Source organism: Xyrauchen texanus, chromosome 7, assembly GCF_025860055.1.
Source record: "Xyrauchen texanus isolate HMW12.3.18 chromosome 7, RBS_HiC_50CHRs, whole genome shotgun sequence".
In the NCBI taxonomy this organism is placed as follows: domain Eukaryota; kingdom Metazoa; phylum Chordata; class Actinopteri; order Cypriniformes; family Catostomidae; genus Xyrauchen; species Xyrauchen texanus.
The window spans coordinates 5,877,956-5,898,813 of NC_068282.1; the positions used below are offsets into that span (position 1 = coordinate 5,877,956).

Genomic DNA, 20,858 nt, shown 5'->3' on the forward strand with positions numbered 1-20,858 from the left:
GGCATAGACAAACTTTACTGCACAAGCTTTTAAAGGAATGTTCCAGGTTCAATACAAGTTTAGGTCAAAAGAAAATACTTTCAACTCATCCCTTGTTTATCTAAACAAATCGAGGTTACAATAAAGCACTTACAATGGAGGTGAATGGCACTAGTCTGTAAACATGTAAATACGCTGTTAAATATAGCCACAAGATGTAAACGTATTATACGTGTTAACATGATTTTAGTGCGATAAAATCAGGGATTAACCAGCGTTTAAAGGAATATTCCGGGTTCAAAACAAGTTGAGCTCAGTCGACAGTATCTGTGGCACAATATTTATCACCACATAAAAATTTACTCGTACCTCCTTTTCTTTAAATAAAGCAAAAATCTGGGTTCCAGTGAGGCACATACAATGGAAGGGAACATTAAAATACTCCGTTTCTTAAGTATAGCCACAGGACATAAAGGATATGTGTGTGAAAATTAAATTAGTGTTATAAAATCACTTTCTAACCTTTTCTGTGTAAAGTTATAGCCAATTTTACAGCTTCGTTACCATGACAATATAATGTCAACTAGGGTTGGGCGATTAATCAAATTTTATTTTCAATTATGATTTTGGCTTCCAACAATTTTGAAAACAAGATAATCGAGAGAAAATGATTATGTGCCACATTCCGTTTTGCAATGTAACACCCCGCCGTTTTGTCTTTTAAAGCATTCTTTATTAAAGTGAGGCACTTCCAATGTAAGTGAATGGGGCCAAGACATAAACAATATGCATTTTAACTTGATTTTAGTGATAAAATCCCATATAAACCATTGTGTAAAGTTACAGCCAATTTAACAAATTTGTTACCATGACGATGTAATGTAGTCAAACCCTAAAACGCCCATAAAAATTTGTGGTTAAACAGCTTAAAGCATGAGTTTGAACTGAAGAATTAATTCAAGTGCTTTTTATAAAAATTATAAGCTTCACATTTCTGTGTTTTAAACCCTCAAAAATCACCCCCATTCACTTCCATTGTAAGTGCCTCATTTTAACATAATTTTTAAAGGAGGGACGAGTCGAAATATTTTTTGTGGTAATCAACATTATGCCACAAATGCTGTCGATTGAGCTTACCTTGTATTGAACCTGGAACATTTCTTTAAAGCATTTACCAGGTTACAGGGTTTAACCACTGTTATGTCATCATGAAGTTGTAAAATTGTATATAACTTTACACAAGGTTAGTAAGCTACATTATGACACAATCATGTTAACATTAAAAGTTCAGTGTGTATTTTACCGTTTTTGAACTAGACATATTCACTTCCATTATAAGTGTCTGACTGTAACTGCAATTTTATTTTTTTATGCTTAAGTAAAAACAAACAAAAATGAGTGATGAGTGTTTTATTTTTTTTTTGGTAATCAACCAAAATTTTTTTATGGTAATCAACATTTAAACATGCAGTTTGAAGCTGGAACATTCCTTTAAGAACATTTAAATTTAAAGTAATTTTCCAGGTTCAATTCAAGTTCAGTGGACTCAAAGGATGCTTACCGATTATCACAGAAAATAATATTCAGTTCATCCCAATTTGTGAAAACAAGCAACAATTGTGTGTTCTGCAATGTATTAACAATGGACGTCTACAAGGCAAGGCACTGGGAAGAAGCATTAAAATATACATGGTTTCCAAAGTATAGCCTCTGATTTAAACATTTCGTTGACATGAGATTAGTGGGATATTCACTTGGTAACCCAACTAATTCTGGTCATGACCATACACAGACTTCCTTGTAAGTGGACAATAAAGATTCACTGTTGTATGGAACAATATGTGGGTTTTACAGAATATTCCAGGTTCAATTCAAGTTAAGCTCAATCAAGAGCATTTGTTGTGGCATAATGTTGATTACCACAAATATTTTTTTGACTTGTTAAACTTTCTTAAAATGAGGTACATACACTGGCCAATTTTATAGGGTTTAAAGGCAGAAATGTGAAGCTTATAATTTTATAAAAGCACAAATTAATTCTGTTAAAACTTTTGTATTTGAGCTGTAAAGTGTTTAAATTGTCATTTCTACAGTCATTTTAGGGTTTGTTGACATTACATGTAGGTCTTGGCCCCATTCTCTTATAGTGGAAGTGCTCCACTGTAACCCAGACTAAGTCTAAATTAATTTGTGTGGTAATAAATATTATCCCTGAAATGCTGGCTGTTGAGCTTAACTTGTATTGAACCCGGAATATTTAACATCAACACAAGCTGCACAGTTTTACAACCGGACAAGAGGTTTCTACCTGTATACATAACTTTCTCTTATTTTTGTAATGCTAACCCACACAAAAGAAACAAAAATCACTGTCCATAGCAATTACATCTCACAGTTTACAGGATGTAAAACACAAGATGTACTATTCGTAAAGATTTCTTTTATCAGATGCATGTCAGAACATGGCTCCTCATTTGCATGCAAAATGGCATACAAAACACTGCGCACAGAAAACGGTAATAAATACAGATGTCAAGTCTTAACAGATTTACATTCAGGGGTTTGGAAAATAATGAATTGCGAATATCTTTGCTGACCACTTCCTCTGGAAAAGACAATGAAACAATTAGAAATTGCAATTGTAAATTCTATCATCATTCACCCACCCTTATGTTGTTCCAAACCGGTATAATTTGAAACAATGTTATCCTTTGTCAACAATCACTTTAATGTCATATTTTGTCCATACACTGAAAGTGAAGGGTGACTAAAACAAACATTGTTTAAAATCTCCTTTTGTGTTCCACTGAAGAATGTAAGTTGCACTGGTTCGGTACAACATGAGGGTGAGTATATGATTACAGAATTTAATTTTTGGGTGAAGTACTCCTTTTAAAAGCATTTTTATTAAACAATCTTCATTGATGTAGAATATAGATCATTGTCCTAAAACCACAACTGTTTCGTAGTATTTAATATAAATGGTAATGCTAAGCTTGTACGAAATACAAACATTCTGAAATCTATAACTTGCTAGAGCTGAGGAATGATAATTACATCCTTTTGTCACATCAGTGCATCCGAAGTATGAAGAAACTGCTGCCTAATTGCATTTCAGTATGAAGTGGAAAGTTTGACTTTAGTCTGAAAAATATGAGTTTCAGAATATCTTGACACTGTAAATGTGTAAGGTGTGTATGACAAGCCAAATTGACTTTTAGTCATGTGTAGGAAATGAATAAGGTACATTTTAATTGTTTATTAATTTTTTCACTAGATAAAATGCCAATTCTTGATATCAAGAATGGAATTACTACTAGTGAAAGTGCTAAATGTTGATCACAGTTACAGACATCTATAATTTCTTGCTTTTCAAATATCCTGTTCTACATACTAGTAAATAAATGATACGTTATATCAATTATTACATTGTCACTAGTACAAATAACCATTCCTGATATCAACAATTGAACTAAAACTACTTATAATGCGGCAATGACAGATCATTGTGAAAACCCAATTACAGATATCAAGATTTTTTACTAGTGCCAGTGTAGTTACTGACAATAAAAATGAGCACTTTTACTAGTTGTTATTCTATATTAAGAATTCGAATTTTAACTAGTGAAAATTCAGTTGTTGACATATATAATTCATATCCTGTACGTGATTAAATGCTGAAATGTCTCGCGATAATGTGCCATGAGAAAGGCACATTAGTTACTGCTAAATCAACATCACATCAATTAAATGAATAAATTCAACATGCATAACATGAACAAATGGGACAAAGATTGCGTGAATTCAATGAACTTGAACATGAATAAATGACATGGAACACAAAAGTTCAGGACAAAAATGCACCCAGTGGATTATTTCAAAATGTATCATCAAAAGTGCCTGTAGGTTAAATTCTATCTCTCGTTATGATAAATAATCGTACATGAAGGAAAGTAAATTTTGCAGCTTTGAGAGGCAAATAAACTATTTGACTAAAAAGTCTCCTCATGTCCACATGAACAGTTATTTCATCTTCTGCACTTCCAGAAGTAGTTTTTGTGCTGCAGTGTTGTTTGGCTCAATTTTGAGCAAGCTGTTGAGATCTTCCACACATGATTTTTTGTTCTAAGGGGAAAGAAGAAAAAAAGTAAACTAGGATGACTGTTAATTTCGACACTGAAAGTGCCTGGAAAGATTACTTGGGAGTTAAAAGCCTAGCCATTATCTTCTACAATACATTTGACTCGATCGGAGATAGAAAAAGGGTTTTATACATCAAATATCTCTGTAACTTACGTTGAGTTCCTTATATGCCTGGGCACGTCGGTAAAAGGCCTTAATGTTGGCAGAATCCAATTTAAGAGCCTCATCACAATCGCTAATAACTTCGTTGTACATCTTTAATGAAAGGTAGCAGAGAGCCCTAGAAGCAAAATGGATTCACACATATTTTAATTAACATTATCCAAAACATTTGAATGATTTGAATAATGTTATTGTTGGTGTTGCACTGTATATTCTTTGTTAAATTTCACCTGTTTGTGTAGGTTGTGACTTCGATGTCTTGACTGAGTGACTGCGTGTACTTCTCCACTGCTTTCTTGTATTCGCCTTTCTTCACAAATGCATTGCCTTCCTCCTTTAGAGCTTTGGCCTTTTTAACAGCTTCAGGTCCTGGAACTTTCAAATAAAAGGTACGATCAGCAACCTGAGGTCCTGACATCAATAAATGTATTATTGTTGCTCGTGCTCAGTGCTCCACCCCTCTGAAGATAATACTTCTAAAATTAAAGTAGAGGGGTGATTCTCATGAAACCTGTCTAGAAAATATCCTGGTCATATTTAATCCCAAATTAATATTACAAAATGTGAAATTATCTTTTTGCATAACGCCTACATTTTGGACCATTAAAATGTTTTGCATTGTGACATTAATATATTTTTATAAAATACGCAAAATTGAAAAGCAGCACCAAGGGAGCACAACTATAATGAATACTTTACAATATAAATACATCATTTTTGATTACCTTATTTTTTCGTATTGCCGTAAATTACATTTAAGGGGTATAATGTGTGTAACTGACATGAATATATAATAATGTCACCAAAAAAATAAGGTTTATTGTTAAAATTATTTTAACATGAACTAACAATAAACAATAGTATTAATTAATGTTATGTAATGTTCATGTAATAATTAATTTCAACATATAGGAATACATTTTCAAAGTTGTATTCGTTAACATTAGTTAATGCACGATTAACTAACATGTACAATAGTATTTTTATTAACTAAAATTTTAATTAAGATTAAAGATTAATAAAATGTAAAGAAAAATATTGTCATTGTTTGTTCATGACACCTAATGCATTAACTTATGTTAACTAATGGAACCGTATTGTAAAGGCTTCATTTTCTGCAGTTGTAGTCCTGACATTTAATAGTAGAAAACATTCCCTGTCTTAGGTCAGTTAGGATCACTATATTTTAAGAATGTGAAATGTCAGAATAATAGAAGATAATTATTTATTTCAGGTTTTATTACTTTCATCACATTCCCAGTGGGTTAGAAGTTTACATACACTTTGTTAGTATTTGTTAGCATTGCCGTTATCTTGTTTAACTTGGGTAAAATTTTTTGGGTAACCTTCTACAAACTTCTCACAATAAGTTGCTGGAATTTTGGCCCATTCTTCCAGACAGAACTGGTGTAACGGAGTCAGATCTGTAGGCCTCCTTGCTCACACATGCTTTTTCAGTTCAGCCTACAAATGTTCTATCAGATTGAGGTCAGGGCTTTGTGATGGCCACTCCGATACATTAACTTTGTTGTCCTTAAGCCATTTTGCCACAAATTTGGAGGTATGATTGGGGTCATTGTCCATTTGGAAGACCCATTTGCGCCGAGCTTTAACTTCCTGGCTGATGTCTTGATGTTGCTTCAATATATACACATCATTTTCCTTCCTCATGATGCCATCTATTTTGTGAAATGCAGCAGCCCCTCCTGCAGCAAAACATCCCCACAACATGATGCTGCCCCCGCATTCTTCATGGTTGGGATGGTGTTCTTCGGCTTACAAGCCTCACCCTTTTTCCTCCAAACATAATGATGGTCATTATGGCCAAACAGTTACATTTTTGTTTCATCAGACCAGACCAGAGGTCATTTCTCCAAAAAGGAAGATCTTTGTCCCCATGTGCACTTGCAAACTGTAGTCTGGCTTTTTATGGCGGTTTTGGAGCAGTGGCTTCTTCCTTGTTGAGCAGCCTTTCAGGTTATGCCGATATAGGACACGTTTTACTGTGGATATAGATACTTGTCTACCCGTTTCCTACAGCATCTACACAAGGTCCTTTTGGGGTTTTCACTGTGGATAGTACCCGATACTTTTTTTAGTACCACCTCGGTCGAGGTTCCAAGCGAGCCGAGCAGATACTAAATGTGACGTCAAAATCACAAGCAGATCACTGATTGGTCGGGGAGAATCGTCACTACCAACGTCACTGGATTTCCGACACTGGACATCAACCTGCTAGTTTTAAAGTTAGTAACAGCGATAGCAGAATCATTTGTTCATGCGCATTTCAAATTGTAAAAAAAAAGAAATGGCTGTGCGCAAAACCACGCCGTGGTCAATAAATGAGGTGCAGACGGTCCACTCGTTAGCAAAGAAAGAAACGATGCAAAACTAAAAAGTCTCTCAGGAAGTGTCTCAGCTTTTGGCCCACACGGCTACCACCGGACCTACCAACAGTGTAGGAAAAGTTAAAACAACTTAAGTGACTACAGAACCATCATGGAAATGTGGAAGTGGTTCGACCAAATGGACGCCATCTAGACCGGCGAGCAATGGGAGGGAGTGCGCCCTGGACTCAGCCACGATGGAGGATGCTACGTTAACTCTATACTCTGCTTGAAAGCTTCACTTTATTTAGTTGACCAGCTACTGGAAGCTTGCTTCTAAAACAACAAAGCCAATTTAACCGTTACACCCGTGTAAAATCACCATGCAACAACTGCTTTATTCAGCACAATGAGCTAGTAGCTAACAGCTAGCGTTTGTGTTATTGTTTTGGTCAGTTTGTGTCGTGTTTAAGATGATGTCACGGCAGTAGAGGCGGCGCAACTATGACGATCAGCCTATAATTCCACCCACGTTGATGTGGTACTAAACTGCAGTGGAAATGCAAGTTCTGAAAAGTAAAGCGAGTAGATTTGAGGTGAGACGAACCGTAACATGCAGTGGAAAAGTGCCTTTATTGTCTAAAGGCTTGACATCATTTTCTGGAATTTTCCTACCTGCTTAAAGGCAGTTAACTTGGTGTATGTAAACTTCTGACCCACTGGAATTGTGCTATAGTGAATTAAAAGTGAAACAATCTGTCTGTAAAAATTACTTATGTCATGCACAAAGTAGATGTCCTAAACGACTTGCAAAAACTAAATATTAAATTTGTGGAGTGGTTAAAAAATGTGTACATAAGCTTCTGACTTCAACTGTATATGCAAAATATAATTTCATATTAGTTTCTTTTGATTGGAGTTAAATAGGACCAGGATATTTTCAAGAGAATCATCCAGATTTTATAAAGCTATTAAATAGCATCTTTTAAAGTAGTTTTTATGAGACCAGTGTTTAATATAGTTAAATATGAAATGTGAAAGTGCTGCAGTTGTATCTCAAGTGACATTGCATCAGAATCTGCTAGAAAAAGGTAAATCAGCATCCACACAGCCTGAAGATCACAGATCACACTAACCTTTTTTCTTGTTTTCGATCATGCCGTTCTGTTGTGAGGTGGAGGCCGGGCTTGTGGATTGTGCTAGACTTTCTTTTACAGACATCGGAACTGTGGGGATCGGAGGGAGCTTCTCTCGCCAAGATGGTCCGTCTATATCGATCAAAACCTTGGTCATTCTAATGGAAAGAAATTATTTGTTAGAATACATTTAAAAGGATAGTTCACTCAAAAATGAAAATTCTCATTTACACACCCTTATGCCATCCCAGATGTGTATGACTTTCTTCTGCAGAACACAAACAAAGAAGAATATTTCACCTCTGTAGGTCCATACAATGCAATTGAATGGTGACCAGAACGTTGAAGTTCCAAAAAGCATACAAGGTAGTATAAAAGTAAATCATACGACTCCAGTGTTATAATACATGTCTTCAGAAGCGATAAGATAGGTGAAGGTGAGAAACAGATCAATATTCAAGTCATTTTTTACTATAAATCTCCACTTTCACTTCTACATTTAGCTTTTTATGGCAGTTTTGGAGCAGTGGCTTCTTCCTTGCCGAGCAGCCTTTCGGGTTAAGTTGATATAGGACTCGTTTTACTGTAGATATAGATACTTGTCTACCCGTTTTCTCCAACATCTTCACAAGGTCATTTGCTGTTGTTCTGGGATTGATTTGCACTTTCATTCCAAACTAGGTTCATCTCTAAGAGACAGAATGCATCTCCTTCCTGAACGGTATGATGGCTGTGTGGTCCCATGGTTTTTTATACTTGTGTACTATTGTTTGTACAGATGAATGTGGTACTTTCAGGCGTTTGGAAATAATTTGGAATGTAGTTTCTAATTCCAATTATTATTGAATTACTTATTTTTATACACACTTCATAATCATATTGAATCAAAATACTCAATGATTACTAAGACTTTATAGATATTACAGTTTAATTTTCTGTGAATGCATGATTTTCTGTAAAGCTGCTTTGTAAAGACGTGTATTGTAAAAGGCACTATACAAATAAAAATGACTTGACTTTTGTTTTTGCCGCTTTTTATTATTCATTTACATTGCCACTTACTGGCCAGGGAGGAGAATTTATAGTAAAAAAATGACATTAATTTGGATCGGTTTCTCACCCACACCTATCATATCACTTCTGAAGATATGGATTAAAGCAATAGTATGGATTACTTTATGCTGCATTTATGTGCTTTTTGTAGCTTTAAAATTTTGGCACCCATTCACTTGCATTGTAATGACCTACAGAGCTGAGATATTCTTTTAAAAATCTTTGTGTTTTGCAGAAGAAAGTCATACACATCAGGGATGGCATGAGTGTGAGTAAATGAGAGAATTTTAATTTTTGGGTGAACTATTTCTTTAAGAGTTAAGCTGAGATAGAAGTATTTTAACACTGAACAAGTTACATACTTCAGCTTTAATTTACTAGTGCATCCTCTGTAAAATAATAGGAGAACTATATTACTAATCTGGATTATTTCATGAAAAATTACCTGTTGACACCATCATGCGCAGATGGGATGTTGCAATCTATCTGTAGAGCAGTTTTATAGTCCACATAAGCCTGTCTGTATCTCTCCATGGCCTCATAAGCTGCAGCCCGGCGAAGGAGCGCTTTAAATCCAAAAGGAACCAAGTCAAGCGATCTGAAAGAAGATTTGACACTCTTTTATCCAACATCTGCTTGGCGTTTTCCCTTTTCTGACCATTTTAGGCCATCAGAATGGGAAAAGTGAGTATTTATAAGGAATTTATATCACCTTGTTCTGTTTTTCATGCACTTACACTGAGCAGTCTTTAATGCACTCGTTGCAGTTTCCATCTTTCAGGTAACTGGCTGCCCTGTTGGAGTACAAAATAGCCAGATCTTCCTTGTTGTTGTTCTGACCTGTGAACAGACAATAGATGGACAGAGTACGTCTTCATTCAGGGCACAATGCCTTCTCTAAGTCTATTACAGACTGAGTTGATCATTTTGAAAAGGGTCTCTATGTCCCCAATATCTTCCTGATATGGCAGCACTGTAAAAAATGTCAGTCATTTTAACAGTAATAGGTTTATATTTGCTAAAAATCTTTGTATTTAGCAGAAGAAAGAAAGTCATACACATTTGGGATAACATGAGGGTGAGTAAATGATGGAGAATTGACCTTTTTGGGTGAGCTAACCCTTTAAAATGACGGTGAAAAACAGTAATCAGGCATTCCAAGAAGTCCCTGCTTCTTGTGAAAGGGGATATCACATTTCATTATGGAAATAGTTATGTTTCTTATTTTGAATAACAGTTATGTACATTGGGGTGTTCTGTGTTATATTTCATGTAGTTTAGTTCATGTTTTTTTTTACATTATTTATGGTGTTACCCTGATGGTGTTTTGTGTTTACGGATTAAAACTGTGCACTGTCTCTACATGTGTATTACTTATTGCTCCTGGAAGGGCCATTTTAGAAGAACTGACATCATGTGGCCTTTTGTAGTTGCTATGGTGATTAACAATACATTTTAACGTGAAAAGCAGACTTCAATAGTTCCAGAAGGTTAGTATATTAAGTTTATATGATTTAATAATATAAATAGTAGCGAGCCAAAAAATATACAGGCATCAAAATTACATCCTGTAAAGCCTGAAACATGGACACCATATTTTTTAAAGTAAAGGTCTGGCAACAGAACAGTTAATGGTTTATTTTTCATTTGAATATGGAGTCGTGGTGGCGCAGTGGGGTAAAGCACAGAACGGGTAAGCGGGTAAGTTGCCGGTTCGATCCCCACAGCCGCCACCACTGTGTCCTTGAGCAAGGCACTTCACTTCAGGTTGCTCCAGAATGATTGTCCCTGTAATAAGTGCACTGTAATTCACTTTGGATAAAAGCATCTGCCAAATGCATAAATGTAAATTTGAATTAACGAGCATTCCATTGGCCTGTTTGAAACTTCCGTCAATGTAAGTCTATGGGTTTTTTCAAATATTTGATTGTCTGCATTCAGATCAGTTAGAAAAGATACATTGACGCAAGTCAAAACAGTCTGAAGGTCTGTGCCAGGTTTGGTGTTACATTTGATAATTTTGGTCTTGTAGATAACAGTATATTTGCTTCATCTAGCCAACATAATAATTGATTACCACAGTATTTATCAATGTACCTTGAATGTACCAGTGGTAACCATCACTGTACTTTCCAGTACACTTTTGTAAGGGATTACATTAGCAACTATGGTATTTAGGTGAAAGCTATCGTTACCATGGTAAATATTTGTATGGGACAAGCAAAATTACTTAAGGTGCACTCAGTAACTTTTTTGTTTGTGTCATTTGGATTTACACCACTGAAACCTAGCGGCGTGGATGCAGAATAATTTAAAATCAATCGTTTTCTGTTACAGTCAGATGCCATTGTATAAATTCACTATTCGCATTTAGCCATGATTACTTTAATCAACGAGTGAAAGTGTCCCAAAAGTGCGGACCCTCTCAAAGTACAATAAAACAGCTTTTATAAGGTTACTGATATGACTAGTCCTCATATCGAGTGAGTATTCATAATTTTATACATGCGTTTCAAAATAACAATGTCTTCTGGAGGAAAAAATTTCTGCGTGCACCTGTAAACTTCCTCATCCCTTGTATATTTTAGTTCTCTTACCAGACTTCTCCAGCCGCTCGATGGACTGGCTGTAGAGAATCACAGCTTCTCCATACTGTCCGGCTCTGAAACGCTCGTTTCCAGCTTGTTTGAGCTCCGTCCATGACTGTGAGCGCCGTTTCCGAGGCATGATGACACTGCAACCACAAAAAGTCTGAACTTATGCCACTGTTAACAAATTTAGAACCATTATATTATAAATAGGATCACTGCGACACTATTATGTTGAACAGTGTTGGGTGTAATGCATAACTAAGTAATTAATTACTGTAATTAAATGGCTTTTTCATTTAAAAAAGTAAGGGATTACTCTTAAGTTACTTCTGATGTAATTGTGTTAATTAATGTATGGACTATAAAACAAGTGAATTTAAAATCGAAATTTAACGTCTAATGTTAAAATCTGTTTTCTAATTTAATGCTGCCCCTTAAATTCTTTGGCCAGTTCATGAATCATTTATTTGATTTTATATGATTTATTTGAAAGAATTAAAATATCAGTTTCATGTCTATCCTTGTATTTTTCATCTGGTCGAGGTTGATCAGGGTTTTAGAAAGTAATTAATAATAAATTAAGCAATTACTTTTCACACAGAGTAATTAGTATAGTAATCTAATTACACTGTAGATGTAGTTAGTAATTCAGTATTTATTTTAGAGTAACTTACCCAACACTGACATTGACTTACCTTTAAATTTACGCTGAATCTAATCGTTATCGATTACAAAAGTTGTTACGGTTTAACCACCGTCTAATGTTAACGAGACCGGAAAGCAAACGTTGGAGCAACGTTGACGCTTCGTTTGTTTGAAGTTTCCAGTATCACAATCTACGTAAACAACAAGCCTGTGTACTTTAAATCGGATAACTAGATAGTTCCTGTTCTAGAAAAAACTCAAAAAGGGTCTTCATACACGCCAGGCTGAGCACCACGTTTCGCCGACTCAGTCTCTCTGTATTTGTCAGAAGCGGGAGGTGTTGTATTTCAGTTTCCGTTCTCCGGTCAGAAGCGGCTGTCGAGCTCCGAGCTGCTATTTGAAGATCAGGATGGGCGACTGTAAAATCCCGAAGCGTTTGGTTGCCAGATGTTCCTGAAACCCGATGAAATTGTATTATTTTAAAAACATATTTATTGTCGCCGCAGTATAATAAGGGGATGCAATTTGTAAAATATTAAAACAAAAATGCAATCTAGATACCTATCTACCAATACAAGCAGTCAAAAATGTGTTTTGTTTTATAGAAAAAAAATCTAAAACTATTTTAGGCCTATATAAGTCGTATATTCAGTAATAATTAAAATAAAATCATATTTTGGGAAGAACAAAAATTACGGTGTTTCCATTATTCTTTGATGCAAATTTAGATTGCAATGTTAACAGCCCCAGTTCGTTCCCATGCCTTTTGTCACTTCGCAGTAGCCGTAGTTAGGCCTCTCACACGCCATTGCATCAGACACCGGAAGGTTGCGCTGCTGAAGGTCGCAATTAAAACGGTAAATGTCGCGGATTTTTCTTGTTTGTAATTTTGGCTTTGGGCTTAATGTTTATATATATATATATATATATATATATATATATATATATATATTATTTTTAAGAACCCTTAATATATTTTAGTACAATTTAACAGAAAACGTGCTTCGTTTCTGTGTAGTATAGCTTGCTGTTGGTCTTGTCATTTAGCTGGTCAGGTAGTAACCCCATCTTATGAATATATATATATATATATATATATATATATATATATATGAGAGAGAGAGAGAGAGAGAGAGAGAGAGAGAGAGAGAGAATATTAAATGCCATGCTCTCTGTTTAAATATGCTTTATTAACTCAGTGTGCAAGTTTGAGCTGGTAGCTAAACCGCTATACAAACTTCAGCCGCACAAATATCAATTTCAATTTCAATGTTCGTAAAATGTATATATGTTTAAAATTTTGATTTAACCCTTCCCGTGAAAAAACTGAAAGGTTAAAGTGCTTAGACCAGTAACTTAATCAGTAAGCCAGTAAGACATCCATTTGTAATACTTAGAATAGCACGTAGCAGTACAAAATGGTGATCTCACTTATTATTAAAAGTGATATGCTTTTACGTTTTGTTTATTGACATTTAAATTTTATTTCTCTTTTCAGGAAGACAATGTCACTCCCAAAGCCAGTAATGAGAGGCCTCCTGGCCAAGCGTTTGAGGTTTCATTTGCCAATTGCATTCGGTCTTTCCCTGGTTGCTGCAGCTGCATTCAAGGTAAGTTTTATTATACATATTATATTATGGAAATGTTTCAGCCTCATTTTTTGTGTGTACACGTTTTGGGTGCGTATTCGCTCTGCATGGCACCTTTTTTGGCAGGGCTGCAACTAACGATTATTTTGATAATCGATTAATCTTACGATTATTAGAACGATTATTCTGCGTTTATTGTAATGGTTAATCATTAGCTCTTAACCTATTATTCAGCTTGTGCCCGACTTAAATGGTTGTATTAAATGTACTTACTAACATTAAATTAAGCTTTAATAATGTACTTATTAAATGTACTTAATAAGTACATTTTTACTTACTAAAATGTACTTATTAATGCCTTTAAATGTACCTCTAAATGACATTCAATGAATTAAAGGTATAAATGCTTTTAAGTTTAATTCAGTAAAGAAATTAACTGCAAAAAATCCTATTGTTATCAAGTGTTTTTGTCTGGTTTTCCATTTATAATGGTCTAAATATCCTTAAAACAAGATCCATTTACTTGAGAAGCAACATATACGATATTTGGACTTGCTTTAAGAGAATGTATCTTTTAAATATAAGTGTATTTTTTACTTTGTTATACTTCTGCGAGTGCAGTAAAGACTAAATATGCTTATATTCAAGATCTATTCTCTAAAAGCAAGTATACATATCTTACAGGCTGTTTCTCAGGTGAATGCATCTTAATTTAAAAGATTTTTAAATATTTGTATTTTAATATTATATTCAACATTCTGAGATAACAATTTTTTTATTCTTCAGGATAGCAGCTTAAGTAAATGTACGTTGTTTTAAATTAGTTTTAGATATTTATATGGGAAAACAAGCCAAAACAAATCATAAACATATTTTGTTGCAGTATATAATTGGGCGAAGACTTCCTTCTCTCACCTTTCGGTTTCTGTTTATTACAGTCCATCTTTAACTCACAAAAAAACAAACTCTTATTAATAAAGCTGCATATTGCAAATTTTTTTCATGATAAGAAATGCAGAGTGACATATTATGATTCAATAAGTCGTGAGCCATCATGTTATAATCTATCTGCATTAAGTGTGAGTGCTCGAGGTACAAGCGTCTCCGCAGCAGAGTGTGTTTAAGCCGGGTGCAGTTTCGATCTCTCCACCTTAGATTGTGACACTTGGCCACACATAGAAGAGCCGCTGACCGCACAGAGAAAGGCCAGTTTTGGAGTTTGTAGTTATTTACATGATCTGCTTCCATATTATTTGAATTTTAATAAAGCTGTAACGCATTCAATATAACTGCATTCAAGATGTAACACCGGGGTGTTTCCTTTATAGGTCTCTGGCTCAGCTTATTCCACAACGAGAGTGCTTATGTATTTTACTTATTTTGTATTTTTGCATTATAATTCACTCATACTTCATCACTCACATTCATCACCTGAAGGTGTTTAGAAATTTAGTGCATCTGGACTGTGAGTTGTGTAATTTTTCCTTCCTCAGTCAGGCACGAACTGCAGTGCTGCTCTCACGCATCATCTTTAGAGTTTAATGTGATCTCATGTTATGTTAAATGAGATCAAATGACTATTCGACACTGACAATTTTATGGTGATGTCCATAAACTTCCACTAATCATTTAAGCCCTATATTTTGGTCTTAATTGCTGTTTTGTTGAAGTAAAAAGCCAAACCTAGAAATGGTTTCAGGTTTATTGACAAATAAGGTTGTCCAGGGTGAAAAAAATGTGAAATATTTCGCAAATCAAGTTTGAACATGTCACAGACCTTTTAAAACATTAAAGCATTTTTTTCCTAAAAGAAAATATTTTATGACTTGTCATGTGGCTTTTCAAAATTTTCTCCATTCATCTGTGAACTAGGAATATCAATAATCATTCTCAGTGTTACACCACATGTCCTGAACAAAATGTGCACTAAATGAATAACATTTTAATATTTAATAATATGGCAATTCTTTTTTAATTACATGCTTTTTTTATAAAATTTTTTATTGTGTCTTTACATTTTTTATTTTTATTTTACTGTCTCCTAGGACTGGATAAATATATAGATTTGCCGATGCGTCAGGATCTTCATTTGAATGATCACTTTATCGATGCACTTGTAGCATTGAATAATGTCTCTAAGTCAATTATAATCATGAAGAGCATAGATGAGGAAAAAAAAATAGGCATTTGAGTCGTTAATATGCTCTCATTTACAGATGCTTTTTACAGAACTGATGGTTTTCTTAAAGCGACAAGACCTATTCCAAATCAAAGTAAATACATGTAAATTGTAGAAATTATGCATTAATTAAATATAATGTATGCAATATAATATAATCTTTACCACAGTGCTGTGAAAGTATGATTTCTTCTGTTTTTGTGTATTTTTCATACTAAATTGTTTTGGTTCTTCAAACGAGATATAACGTAAAACAAAGGCAACCTGAGTAAACACAAAATACAGTTTTCAAATACACACATTATATAATTTGTTTTTAAGCAAAAAAAGTTATCCAACACCTATATCACCCATGTTAAAAACGAAATGCCCCCTTAAACTTAATAGCTGGTTGTACCACCTTTAGCAGCAACAACTGCAACCAAACACTTCTGATATCTGGAGATCAGTCTTTCACAACACTGTGGTGGAATTTTGGCCCACTCTTCTTTGCAGAACTGCTTTAGTTCAGCCACATTGGAGGGTTTGAGCTTGAACTGCCCATTCAAGGTTCTGCCACAGCATCTCAATCAGGTTCAAGTCAGTACTTTGACTAGGCCACTCCAAAACTTTAATTTACTTTCTTTTTAGCCATTCAGAGGTGGATTTACTCCTGTGCTTTTAGTCATTGTCTTGCTGCATAATCCAGTTGTGCTTGAGCTTCAACTCGTGGACTGATGACCGGACGTTCTCCTTTAGTATTTTCTGGTAGAGAGCTCAATTCATGTTTCCCTCAATTATTACAAGTCGCCCTGAAGCAGCAAAGCATCCCCACACCATCACACTACCACCACCATGCTTGACCGTAGGTATGATGTTCTTTTTGTGGATTTCTGTGTTTGATTTATGCCAGATGTAACGGGACACCTGTCTTTCAAATAGTTCCACTTTCAACTCATCAGTCTACAGAACATTCTCCCAAAAGGTTTGAGGATCATCAAAGTGTGTTTTGGAAAAAAATCTGGGTTAGTGGTTTTTGCCTCGCCTCTCCTCCATGGATGCCATTTTTGCCCAGTGTCTTTCTGATAGTGGAGTCATGAACAGTGACCTTTATTGATGCGAGAGAGTCCTGCAGTTCCTTGGATGTTGTCCTTGGATTTTTTTGTCTTCCTGGATGAGTCATCGCTGGAGGATCGGCCACTTCTGGGAAGGTTCACTAGTATGCAAAGTTTTCTTCATTTGGAGATAATGGCTCTCACTGTGGTTCTTTGGAGTCCCAGCGCCTTTGAAAAAGCTTTGTAACCCTTCACAGACTGATGTATTTCAAATCACCTTTCTCATCATCATTTCTGGAACTTCTTTCACCTTTGGCATAATGTGCTAATGAGTGAGACCTATTAGCCAACTTCATGCTCCTGAAAAAGTTCTATTTAGGTGTTGATTTGATTGATCAAGATTGGCAGTAATCAGGTCTGGGTGTGTCTAGTCCAGCTGAATCCCATTATTAATGCAGTTTCAAAGATTTGGGGATTTAGTCAATAGCGTCTGGCTGCAGACGACTTGCACTCTCAGACTTGCACGCTCAGACACGAGCGCTTCCGCTGCAAGTGACGTCACTTGCACGCTCAGACACTAGCGCTTCCGCTTCAGCGTAAACTATTGACTTGTTAAAAGTTTAAATAATGTAAATCGCTGGTACAATTTTCTGAATTGGCTGCAAAATGACAATTTCATTATTATTATTATTACTGAACAAAACGAGCTAATGCCTGTCAGTCTAACTCTGTTTACTTTAAACAAAGACTGGCTGTGTCGGATTGAGAACAGATCATTCAAAAATCGTTTAGTAAACATTATATATATATATATATATATATATATATATATATATATATATATATATGCTTTTTAGTTACATGATAACATTTTTACATTTTACCTTAATATACGCTATTTTTTATCTCTGATACAAATAAAAATAAATTAATGTTATGCCTAACAACCACTCACGGTATTACATACATAAAGGAAACTATTTAATAGAGTGCTATTACATGGTTTGCACGTTGAACCCAGTGTAGTTCAATAGCGTTTGGACCGTCCCGTCCTGTTTTAATGTCTACATTTTTGGTAAAATACGTACTGTAAAATACATGCAATATTCGGTCATTCGACCTTGCATCTCAGTTCAGTTCAGCACAGCTCATTACATTAGCGGAAGCGCTTGTGTCTGAGCGTGCAAGTCTGAGCGTGCAAGTCTGACAGTGCAAGTCTGCAGCCAGACCCTTCTCGATTTAGTAACTAAGGGGTCAAAACTTTTCACCCAGGCCCAGTTGGTATTGGATAACTTTTTTGCTTCAATAAATAACTATCATTTAATAACTGTATTTTGTGTTTACTCAGATTGCCTTTGTTATATCTTGTTTGAATTCTTTAAACAATTTAGATGTGAGATGTACACAAAAACAGAAGAAATCAAGATGGGGCAAATACTTTTTCACAGCACTGAACATGGAATTTTAAAAAGCTAAAATGTTACTAAAATAATGATAAACAATACGTATTATAATTTATAAAATTTATATTTTGGTAATGTACCGAACACTGAACGAGTGTGTTCCAAAATATTTTTTTTATTCGGACTGCAATAAAAACTGACTGACCAATGAGATAAGTAGCTTCCATTTGTAATTTTTCCAGAGTCGCTACAGATGCTCAATCAGCACGTTGGTGGCGCTAATCAACTGGCAAACATGGCATTGGATGTGCTGCTGATACCCCCCTTCCCCTCCCATTTTTGAAAATCTGCTTATGGTGTTTTGTCTTAATGTGCATTATTCAGTATATCACTGTGCCTGATATATTCTCCTGGCATTAAAAATAGCAGCGAGGTATGGAAATTCGTTTGCACTGATCTTGTAGTAAAATATCCAATAAAAAGACTCTTTACATGCAATATTTTACTGCACACAAATGAATAGCAGAACCACGCTGTTTGTATTCCAAGGAAAATATAACTCAGTATTGCAATAATTTAAATAAAGACTGTGAGCCAGTGTTTAACATTATTATTTTAATATTATGCATCATATTTTGAACTATACATTTCATTCTTAATGTACATTATTTCAGGTGTATTTATATCGCTGTACCTTGTGTTATATTATCCAGACCTTATAAAAATCGAATATGTTTCGGGAGTCTGTTTGGAATATACTCATAGCAAAATACATGTGAAAATATATATGCAAGAGCGCTCTTTACTCAATTGCATAAAAAACTGATTATTTACTCCTTGGTTTATCAACACCCTGGAAAGAACAATATGAAGCAGTTATGCAAAATTGGGAGTATACATTTATCAAAATGAGTTCGAAATCAGTAAAAAACATGTTCATCATAGAAGCGGTGTATTCCAAAAAATTGTGTGTGAATTTTTTTATAAATGTGGACCAAAATGTTAAGTGAACCTTGTATCTAGTACTTGCATGTGCAGAAATGGTCAAATACATCTACAAATTCAGATCCATCCAACCAAATAGTAAAGTATGTAATTTATTACATAATTGAAAATGTCTTCTTTTTTTTTTTTCAAGTTTCATTAGGGCACAACCACCGTAGACAATAAGGGGGATGCCCCTCCCCCAATTGGCTGTTCTAATTGGTGGTTTATCTTTATGCATTTTTCAATAGAAGATTCCGTAAATTTCACCTTTTTGGAATTTTGAACATTTGGTTACACCTTTGTCTTATCACACTTTGGGGCACACATGTTAAATACCCAGGAATTCTGTTTTGCATTTTTTATGAATAATGAAAATGTTTTGTGTATTTTTCTGCAGTACGCAGTAACAGAACCCAGGAAACAGGCATATGCTGACTTTTACAAACAGTACGATGCCATGAAGGAGTTCAATGCCATGAGGGAAGCTGGTGTCTTTGAAAGTGTCAGGCCCTCAGGAGAATAAAGTGATATCATGTGAATGACCCTCTAAATGTAAGCTCTTAATGCACAATGCCACTTTAACATTAAATTGTCTGACCCAAAGCATATTCTAATCCTGGATATAATCGTAAATGGGAAAACCTTTCTAAATGCTGCTAGACTTCCTTCAGCCAATTATGTTTTACTCAATTGTAAAATAAAAATGAAATTGTTCTTTCTTTTTACAGGTTTTGTTTCTCCCCTGCATTCCTGGTCTACAAATGTATCTATAAGAGTATCGGATATGAACTTTGATGTTCTCATGAATATACAAATAAACTATTGACAACTTCTATCACAGTCTAGGGTTTTTTTTTTGTATCCGTACATAAAATGTTGAAACCTCATATCCAATATTTTGATAAAAACTCTTACTATTTGGTGGTGAAGAGACTTGAATGTTTTTTTAACTATTCTCTGAGCAATGTTAATGGATGTGTTAATGGCAATGGCATAAATTCTGCCAAAGGTGTGTATTTTGGGGGAATTTTGATACATCAACCTCAGTTCCTATAATGCACTGTACACAAAATTGTTTCACTCAGGACCTTGAAGACAAAAATGTCCCCATTGAAACTCATTAAACTGCAATATTTGATCCCAGTGCCTTTAAAGCTTAAAATCATGAATTCTATGATATTATGCTTTCATTCCGGAGTCCTGGCGCCATTTTTCTCATGTTTAGCCTATGGAGCAAATACATTGTTTTCCCCTATTTTCTGTTTGCTGTATTATCGAGCACTACAGGCAAATTTAGTAAATGATGCAGCTAAAATTGTGTTGGTGTGTTGGTATGAATGCCAGAGTGTGTTTTTTTTGTGTGTATTGAAAAATTTGTGTGCGTGTGTAAAAAAACAACAACGTCATTATGTAAACAAACAATCATTTAAAAGGTTAAAATCCTGAAAATGAATATTTGGTTGTTATGATCAGGACTGTTTTTGGTTAAAAACAAAATACTCATTGATAGTGGAAAATAATATTAATATATAATATTTGTATGGTGGTTTTTTGACGTGGCATTTTTGTCCTCTAAAGACCACAGAGTAATTTTTTTTATATTGATTTAATTTATATCTTAAACTAGTTA

The 20,858-nt window shown here is 34.8% G+C and overlaps 2 protein-coding genes across 3 annotated transcripts; one reads left to right on the top strand and one right to left on the bottom strand.

Annotated features, from left to right (window-relative positions):
- Positions 1-41: 41 nt before the first annotated feature.
- On the bottom strand, positions 42-12,459 carry LOC127646542 (mitochondrial import receptor subunit TOM34-like). Of its 2 annotated transcripts, none has more exons than XM_052130295.1 (8): positions 12,313-12,459; positions 11,398-11,534; positions 9,538-9,640; positions 9,246-9,398; positions 7,748-7,905; positions 4,515-4,659; positions 4,276-4,402; positions 42-4,104 (listed from the first exon to the last, which is right to left on the bottom strand). In XM_052130295.1, the coding sequence occupies exons 2-8, from the start codon at positions 11,525-11,527 to the stop codon at positions 4,003-4,005; spliced, it is 918 nt and encodes a 305-aa protein (XP_051986255.1). In that variant the 5' UTR covers positions 11,528-11,534; positions 12,313-12,459; the 3' UTR covers positions 42-4,002. The 2 variants fall into 2 exon arrangements, with proteins under 2 accessions (XP_051986255.1, XP_051986254.1); XM_052130294.1 differs by having other exon boundaries at positions 12,087-12,452.
- A 351-nt stretch (positions 12,460-12,810) lies between these two features.
- Positions 12,811-20,063, top strand: LOC127646552 (cytochrome c oxidase subunit 6C-1). The gene is made up of 4 exons (XM_052130305.1): positions 12,811-12,893; positions 13,535-13,646; positions 19,626-19,780; positions 19,957-20,063. Exons 2-3 carry the CDS (start codon positions 13,542-13,544, stop codon positions 19,749-19,751), a joined length of 231 nt encoding a protein of 76 aa, XP_051986265.1. The 5' UTR covers positions 12,811-12,893; positions 13,535-13,541; the 3' UTR covers positions 19,752-19,780; positions 19,957-20,063.
- The last annotated feature ends 795 nt before the right edge of the window (positions 20,064-20,858 follow it).

Excerpts from the sequence above, each read along its gene's own strand:
- LOC127646542 (XM_052130295.1), bottom strand. The coding sequence starts at position 11,527 with ATGCCTCGGAAACGGCGCTCACAGTCATGGACGGAGCTCAAACAAGCT. Across the intron at positions 7,906-9,245 it reads GCGCATGATGGTGTCAACAG|AATGACCAAGGTTTTGATCG; the intron begins GTAATTTTTCAT and ends TCTTTCCATTAG. Across the intron at positions 4,403-4,514 it reads GTCACAACCTACACAAACAG|GGCTCTCTGCTACCTTTCAT; the intron begins GTGAAATTTAAC and ends TTTTGCTTCTAG.
- LOC127646552 (XM_052130305.1), top strand. The coding sequence starts at position 13,542 with ATGTCACTCCCAAAGCCAGTAATGAGAGGCCTCCTGGCCAAGCGTTTG. Across the intron at positions 13,647-19,625 it reads TTGCTGCAGCTGCATTCAAG|TACGCAGTAACAGAACCCAG; the intron begins GTAAGTTTTATT and ends ATTTTTCTGCAG.